The 9,191-nt window shown below is 34.0% G+C and overlaps 1 protein-coding gene across 1 annotated transcript in view; it reads left to right on the forward strand.

Annotated features, from left to right (window-relative positions):
- The first annotated feature begins 2,158 nt into the window (after positions 1–2,158).
- The window catches only part of LOC147391909 (homeobox protein knotted-1-like LET6), a 7,740-nt gene continuing 707 nt past the window's right edge, over positions 2,159–9,191 (forward strand). The window contains exons 1-3 of the mRNA XM_086417220.1: positions 2,159–2,936; positions 3,310–3,535; positions 8,646–8,890. Of these exons, the coding sequence (XP_086273346.1) occupies positions 2,649–2,936; positions 3,310–3,535; positions 8,646–8,890 (759 nt within the window). The 5' untranslated portion in view covers positions 2,159–2,648. The remainder of the gene's footprint in view (positions 2,937–3,309; positions 3,536–8,645; positions 8,891–9,191) is intronic.

Raw genomic sequence — 9,191 nt, forward strand, 5'->3', positions numbered from 1 at the left:
AGAGAAATTTCCTATTTCCTTTTTTATTTTTTTGGAATATTTAATATTTGATATTTAACAAAATATTTATATTTAATATTCTTTCTCTTTAATTTGAATTAATATTATTTTTTAATTTGAATTAAAAAAATTTAAAATTTACTTTTTAAATGATATGGAGGAGAGATAATTTGTTCGACTAGGTTCTCAAAATGAATTTCATTCAATTTAGTATTTTTTTAATAAGTAATTTTTATTTTTGGATTTTATTAATAATTTTCCCTTAAACATACAACTAGGGGTGCACATGGTTCGAATTGGTTCAGATTTTGACAAAATTAGAACCGAACCAAACATGATCGGTTCTACAAATTTGAAACCGAACCAATCCAATCCAATCTTGGTTCGGATCGGTTATCGGTTCTCATACTTATTGAAGATAGATACCTTCTTCCTCAATCCAAACATTCTATCTCTTCCAATATTCAAACCTTAAAAACAAGTAAGACTTTTTTTAAGCGTGGACTTTTGGATAATTAAAAAAAAAAAATTCTATATTTCATTTAAGAAATTTAACGCAGATGAAGTTTAATAAGTAGAAAACAATAGATTTTATAGAAGATGAGAGGGAGGATGAGTTCAATAAGTTGAAAATGAAAAAAATTCTCCAAGAAAAATGAAAGGGTTTTGGCTTGAGGTTTAAAATAATGGCATTTAGGCCATTTTATGTTATTCTCCAAAACAAATAAGAAATATATTCAAGATCCATTCGAGAAGAATTTAAATTTGTTTACTGTTAATTGAAGGTGCTTGAGAGATTGATAATCCTGAGATTTATCGAAGCTTTTTGAATCAGAGAGAGAGAGAGTTCCATCTTCGTTTTTCGATGAGTTGACGAGGCGGTGAGGTGAGGTGAGTGAGAGAGATGACTGAGATTGAGAACGACGACGGCTAGGGTTCTGTTTTCAGAATTCTTTAAATAGGAAGAAGAAAGAAATAAAAAATCAAAATTTTTTTTTAAAAATAATTATATATATATAAGTGGTTCGGTTTTTGGATTGGTTCGATTCTATTATATCATAATCCGGAACCGAATCAAATTAATATGATTTTTTTTCTTCGATCCGTACCCGAATCGTGGGTGTGTTAAATCCGAACTAATCAAATCCAAAAGTTTCGGATTGATTCGGATCTCGAATTTACTCAATCCAATGTACACCCTATATACAATTGTTAAAAATGGTAATATAATCAATTTATCAGTTTTCAGCATTAAGTAATAAATAGATTTTTGTGATTATAGCGTTTAATTTGAATCAGTTCAACACAATTCAGATCGATAAACAGACAATAATTTCAGCACTTAAATTTAACGCTTACACAGTTTCAATAATTATAATTATTCAACACTTATTTGTTCAGTTTAACAAACATTACTCAAGTAACGGTTAGAACGTATCAATTAGAACATTTTTATTTGTGGTGGTCAAGTCAATCAAATGTTGGTCAAATCCACTGCTGCAAGAAGAGTATGCCACGTGGCAAGAGATCATAAGTATGATTTGGTTAAACTGTCAAAGTGTTAAAGTTAAACCAAAAGTCTTTAACTCGCAATAATAGTACTAATATAAAACGAAATGGCAATTAATAATAGATTAGATCGCTTTAAAAGTGTAGTATGTGTGAGACACAGCTACCTCGTATTGAGCAGCAAAGGACAGAGATTTGTCACTGTGAGCTGGATTTAACTCAACGTTAGAGCGCCCTTAGTAAGAGCAAAACCCTATGTGTCATTCTTCTCTCTCCTAGTTATGGAGGAGATTAATTAGGAGATAGAACTAGCAAGAGAGATATGGAGGAAGATATTGTAGGGCAGGGAGTGAGAGGAAGAAAGAAGGAGAGAGACAGAGACATTCGGACTGTCCCACCAACCTTGTCAGCTTTTTTTAGCTACGATGGCAACCCTACTTTGTTCTATACTTAATAGTTACTGATTAGATGGAGAGAGAGATAGATACTTTGTTCTATACTTAATAATTACTGATTAGATGGAGAGAGAGATAGAGACTAATAATAGGAGAGAGAGAGAAAATAAATAAAATATATTAATAAACATTACACGGCAAGCCTCAAATCTAATATTAAAGTAAAGATCGGATTCCTTCGTTTATCCCATCATCTCTCTCTCTCTCTCTCTGTTTGTTTGTCACTGGTGTTTAGCAGTACAGTGACAGTGCAAGAAACGAGGGAAGGGTTTTCATCTCGGGAAGGGAAAGTTTGCAGAGGAGTTACAGTGCAGATGACATGAAGCGGAGACTCCATCTTTGATCTTCTTAGTTCTTACTGGCAACAACCGCGTGCATTCTGCACTCCACAATCTCTTTCTCTTAGCTAGATAAAGATGGGATAGTGAATGAGTCACGGTAGATTATTGACTTCAAAAAAAAAAAACACCCATTTCCAATGAAAATCTGAATATGCTAATACTGTGCACTTCTACTTAGGATTTTCTGTAAAAAGGCTGAATACAGTAGCATAAAACCCGGGAGATGGAGAGACTGTTTGGTCATTGTTATAGTTATTATTTAATAAAGAGAGGGGTATGAAAGATACATAATAAGAAGAGATAAGAGAGAGAGAGAGAGAGAGAGAGAGAGAGAGAGAGAGAGATGGAGGGTGGTGGTGGTGCCAGTAGTAACTCTTGTTTCATGGGGTTTGGAGATAATAGTAATGGTTTTTCTTCCATGATGATGATGATGCCTCCGAAGACATCAACTACTGGTGTAGAAGCAAATACCGTTTTTCTACCTCTTCCCTCTAACAACAACAATAATAGCAGTAACACAGGTTATTTCACAGAGAACGACAATGACAACAGCAGTTGCTCTATCAGGGCTAAGATCATGGCTCATCCTCACTATCCTCGTCTGTTAGCCGCCTATGCCAATTGTCAAAAGGTGAATAATGATAGAATTTAAGTTAAAATTCAGATACCCAACAACCCAAACTCTCTCTCTCTCTCAGAGAAAATAAACCCAAAAACCTAAAAAAAAGCCTCATCATTTCTTCTCTTAAAGAAAGAATTTGATTCTAGGAGAAAATTCAGATCCTAACAGTCCTAAACAATCTCTCTGTATCACACACACACACACACAATCTCTATTTTCTTTAGAAGGAATTAAACTACCCCAGTGACCTAGAATAGTAAAACCCTCATCACCTAATCTTTTTAAAGAATTGAATTCTAAGAGAGATCTATTTACCCATCATCTTAAGCTAAATGATTACTTCTTACACATTGATGGATCTTTTTAATGTGAGAGAAAACAGGTTGGAGCACCTCCTGAAGTGGTTGCAAGGTTAGAGGAAGCTATAGGTCGAACAGGCAATGGTTGCATAGGTGAAGACCCTGCGCTCGATCAGTTCATGGAGGCCTATTGTGAGATGCTCACAAAATACGAGCAAGAACTCACAAAACCCTTTAAAGAAGCCATGCTATTTCTTTCTAGGATTGAGTGCCAATTCAAAGCCCTCACTGTCGGTTCTTCGGATTCTGGTGACTCTCTTCCCACATTTATCTTCTTTTCCCACTCATGCATGTTTGTTGATAAAATATTGTAGATCTGTATGTTATTGTTTATTTTTGGATGGTGACATTAATTATTGTTATTAAAGTGAATTATTTAACTTTTCTCTGCTCTTTATTTTAATGGAAATGGATCTTTGAAGGAAACATTACCTAGGGTTTTATGGATATATACTTGAAAAACTTAGAGAGAGAGAGAGAGAGAGAGAGATCAGCTCCAAGAAGACCTGTTGTTAGCTGTGCAACACTGGTGGGTGTAGACCCCTTCCAAAATAATATATTTTCTTCAGTGATGTGAATATTAAGCTAGAAAGTTGCCCCCTCTTTCTTTTTCTATTGCAAAAATTGCTACAACTGTGTCCATATACGTTGAAAGAAAAAAAACGATTTCTTGAACAAGATTTAGCCCTAGCTCTTACAATTAATGAAGTATGAATGATTAGCAATAAAGAAAAAACAATAGAAGTATGGTCATATGTGCTCTAAAATGTGAACGAGTGTCCAATATGAAGGTTGCAAGTAACTGGTCTAGCTTTCTCAAACAAGTTCTTTAGTTTATCTCTGTTAATTAATTATGCTTTTCCAAACCGGATAATCTGTTTGTGAAAAAAAAATTCAAGTTCTTAAGGCTGGGATTGTGATAGATAAAAGTAATTATAAAGTTGATTATGCGACAAGCCATACATTCAGGGAAAGGACAATAAGCAGTTTGGAAGGAGACACAATCGGATTGTAGATTTTCTGTGAATTTGTTTGATTGAGATTTGACACATTCACCCCCGTATAGGAATAGTTCATAATTTCAAAAAGGGTTGTCCAAAGTTTTGAGTTCTCATTCCATGTGATCCATCATGAACTTACTTGGAAAATAGAACAAAATTTAGAAAATATAAATCATTCTACATTACAAACGTGTGGATTTCTTTCTAAGTGGCATTGTCTCTTGATTTTAGTGTTCTGTAAGTGTTCAAGAAAAATGGATAATGATGAGCGGCCTTGAGTTTGGTTTTTGTATATACACCCTAATGGCAAGTTTACAAAGAAATTTCAATGGCTGTGAGTAAGAAGCATTCCTTCTATAGATGCTTATTTGATGGAGGCAAGGTTTAGGGGTTTAACAAGTATTCAATCTGAGTGAGAAGAGTGAATCTCCTTGGTTGATGTTTCAAGCTATGATATATATATATATATATTTTTCCATTTGTTCAATAAGTAATTTCCTTCTTAGAAAATTATTATCACACTTTCCTTGTATTCTTTTTATCCTTCCTTGAATAGCTTATTTGCTTGGAAAAATTTTAGTCATTGATGAGTTTCCTTTCGTGAAGATTTTCCATGATTGGAGAGTTTTTTCTTGTCAAGAGTTCTCTATCATGGAAATTGTATAGGGAAATAATTGTGTGATTATCCAGACCGTACACATGTCGAAGTCGGTTAAGTGGTACCATGCGTAAATCAGTGTTCGTAGGGCAGGCCAACATAGAAAGCACCTGACTTGGCTAGAAGGGCAGCATAACACTAGACAAGACCTGGTCTGCCAAACAGGGTAGGCTTGGTCAAAGAATATTCGTAATACTGATTTGCCCACGTAAAGCCCAGAGATTTTCAAGGAGATCTCTCTAGAACAGCAAACTCAATCTCAAAGATCCCAATTTCATTAAGGATCTTGGTAATCTGCGTATTCTCCGAGATTGCATCCTGTAAGAAGGGGAAATCCTGATTCAGAGGAAGGATCCATAAATAATGAAATTGACACTGGCTTCAGGATCTTTTTGCTGATGAAGAGTCTAACTAGTAATAATCATTATTCTTTTGCAATTCTAACTTGAGCGTCAGAGAGTTTTTGGCAGGTACCACCGGTGCTAATAAGGAGGTGGAAGGAGTAGGGTAAAGTCCATCGGCACCTTTATCGGAATCTGACCACACACAAATTATCCAAGTGTTACTCTTTGATTGCTTCAATAGCAATTTTATTTGCCAATGATCGTATCTTCTTCACTATCAAATTTTGGAGAACATTCCTCCACCTTTCTTAATTGGCACTCAACAACCAACTCCCTTGGGGTTAAAGTGAAGGTGTGCTTTTTAAGTGCTAGACATGGTTCAAAATCTTCGTATCTTTTATGTATTGGCCCTGATGTTGCCTAGGTTTTTTCAACATCTTTGGATGATACAAGAAAGGAATTGAAACATTTATGCATTGGTTGATTTCGTTAGTGTGAAGCCAATTCATAAGAGAGAGTGAGAGGTAGCTAGATAGTCGAAGTTGTGTTGGATTCATGTCAAAATTCTAGGTTAGTTTCTCTTCATCGTGCTTACCTCCCTTCATCTTTCTCTTGTTTACTTTTTCCTAGGAACGAGATACCACATTTTCGAATGACATGCCCTTGACCTTGATCTCCATTTGGTGACTTGGTCATTTAGACAAGCCCCCTCCATGTTTTGATAAATATTAAGATACCCCTATGTTTTTAAATGGATGACATGCCCTTCACCTTGGTCTCCTTTAGAAGATTGGGTCATCTAAACAAGCCCCCTTCATGGCCAGGTAAATATTTGAGATACCTCTGTGTTTTCAAATTGATGATATGCCCCTTGATCGCGATCTCTTGCAAAATTTAATGGACGGACATCATTTGTTCGGTCAATCATGTTTTTTAGAGATAAGGTTTTGATAATAATGATGAAAGTTTGATATTTCTACGTGCTGTTTTGAGATTATTGGATTATAAATAAGTAGTGTCATTAAAATAAGAAAGTTGTATCCCATGATCCATGAGAATATATAGGATTTTCTATTTAGGAAATATTAATTAATTAAGGATGTAAAATCTTTCTAATTAAGTATCCTTTTCATATTTTGAGGTTATATAATACTCTATAGTATGATTTTTTTCAACATATGTTCCTAATTAGGCATTAAAATCTTCTTAATTAAGTATACTACTAATGTAATACTCAAACAGTTCAATAGAAGTTTGATTTTTTCAACAAATATAGTATTACTTGTGTTCTTCTAGAAATAAAAATGGCAAAACTCTTTCTTCATTAGATGGAACCTTGTGGCGATGGTTTTTTTTTTTTTTTCTGTTGGGACAATGACTGCGAGGGACTCTTTTTTGAGAATATATACCATATAGCCCCTAGGAAAAAATACATTAGATTTAAGACCCATTAAGAAAAATATTAGTCTACTAAGGATCTTTGAAATTTTTTTTTTAGGAAATACTTGAAACACCCGTTTAACAACTTTACAAAGTTCAAGGAATCATGGTTTGATTGTTGCCTATATGACCTATCCTCATTTTTTAACAAAAAAAAAAAAAAAAAGAATCTGATCCACCATCATTATCCCTTATGTTATTTGTATCTTTTCACAATGAAATCCTTGAAACTCCACATTTGAATGTTTTCTCTGAAAAACTAACATCCTGCTTGAATGCTTTCATTTGAAACTACCAATGTCTTCGGTATTATATGTGAAATAATGTCATATGGTGTATTGGGGTACACCAAACCATGTTTTTATTGATATTAAGATAGAAACAGACTGATTAAAGATTTGATTTGTTAAAGTTTATCTCTAGTGGGATTTCTTTATAGTATTTTCTATATAAATCCTATCAGCGTTTCTATAATCCATAATCAAGAAATCAACTTAATTCTTTTAATTTATCAGAGGCTTTGATAACCTTAGATCAAGTTCTAAAAGCTAGGAGTCCTACTGGTGGCATTTTGTCCAAATGTCCCCATTTTTAAACAAAAAACATATGATCCACCACAATCATTATCCTCTTAATATTATTTGTATCTTTTTAACACCTAAATCCTCGAAACTCCACATATGAATGATTTCTCCGAAAAACCAACATCCTGCTTGAATGACTTCACCTTCCTCATCTCTTAAAATTCCCCCACCTCCTGCTAATGACGGATTACCTTTCAAAGTCCCTTTCACAATAATTTTCAGACAGCCAGTAGGTGGTTTTCTCCAAAAAACTGAAAGTAATCTTCTAGTGGGCACTACTTTTGGGCAGAAATTCAGATCGTTCATCTGATTCTTTCCTCCGAAGCAACCTCTAATAGAACAACACTACCTCCAATTCAAATAGCCAAGAGCAGATTTTCTTATGGGAGATACTCTAAAAAAATTCCAGAGTTCCACAACAAAATCATATCTGTAAAACGAAGTGCCTTTGAATCCTTATGGTTAAAAGTTCATCTTAACAACCCACATAGGTCCATCTGACTCTAGCTATTCACTCCTTGTCACCAATGATCAAGCCCTTATAGGCTATCTATTTTAGTATGATAAGGTGTATTGCATCATTGCTCTAAGATCAGGGTTGGATTTTTTAGAAATAGAGTTTATCTCTAGTTAGAATTTGCTTTTACTATTTTCTACATAAAGCTTATTAGGGTTTCTTTATTCAATAATCAAGAGAATGAATAAAATTTTATATTTCCACAAAGGCTATGTAACAAAGACAGTGGTGTCCAATTCTGTATGAAATTTTATACTTAACTCAAACCCAATATGCTGACATGTCAATGCAATTTGTTTTATATGGTCAGATATTCTTTTTAATATTTTTTTGCTCATGAGAGATATACACTGTAGAAAGAAAGAATGTATAATAAATGTACGAGAATAGGATTTTATTAAATACAAGAGAGCAGTGAAAAAAAAAAAAAGAAGTTTGGATTAACACATTTGGTTTTAAGCCAGCCATCTGAAGTATTTGAATGATATTTTCTTAGTACACTATCAATGCTAGTTGATAATTAAAATTCTAAACCACTTTCTAACTGATTGGCTACTTGACTAAATATCTCAAAATTTGATTAAATGTGGATCATAATATTTAGCTAGCATTATCAGATGCTTTCAAGTCTTTATACAGCAGTTCTTGCATGGGCAATTTCCTCGTTTTTATTATTTTAACATTTCAACACGTAAAATCTATGATATCCGATAAAAAAGAAAGAAAAGAAAAAGCATCTAGTATTATATTTAATTGAGGTAGTGTCTTTACTTCTTTTGTATTGAGGTGCTTATAAGATCATTTATCATCATCAGCTTGTGGTGAAGTTGGTGATCGGAATGGATCATCCGAGGAAGAGGTTGTTGGAAATGACAACTTCATCGATCCTCAAGCTGAAGATAGAGAACTAAAAGGTCAGCTTCTGCGAAAGTACAGCGGTTATTTGGGTGGTCTTAAGCAGGAATTTCTCAAGAAGAGAAAGAAAGGGAAGTTGCCCAAGGAAGCCAGGCAACAGCTACTGGACTGGTGGAGCAAACACTACAAATGGCCTTACCCATCGGTATCTCTATCTACCATTCTTGTTCATATCCGCAGTATTTGTATTTCCGTTTCTTCCTTTTCATTGCAAGTGTTTTTGTTTTGGGATTTTACTTTAACGATGTATGTGGAACCACAACTGCATAGGTTCCTATTGTTGTTTTCTGTTTGTTTATGCGTGCTTCAGCCCTTTCAGTTGAGGAACACACTAACAATCAATGTCAGATCATTTTATAGAGCTGCTATTGACACTCCAACTTTTACTTATAACACTCCAATTTAAAATATAACATGAGTGATTGATTGAGAATAAGTAAAAGTTG

Source organism: Akebia trifoliata, chromosome 11, assembly GCF_017979445.1.
Source record: "Akebia trifoliata isolate Shusen 1 chromosome 11, ASM1797944v1, whole genome shotgun sequence".
Lineage (NCBI taxonomy): Eukaryota > Viridiplantae > Streptophyta > Magnoliopsida > Ranunculales > Lardizabalaceae > Akebia > Akebia trifoliata.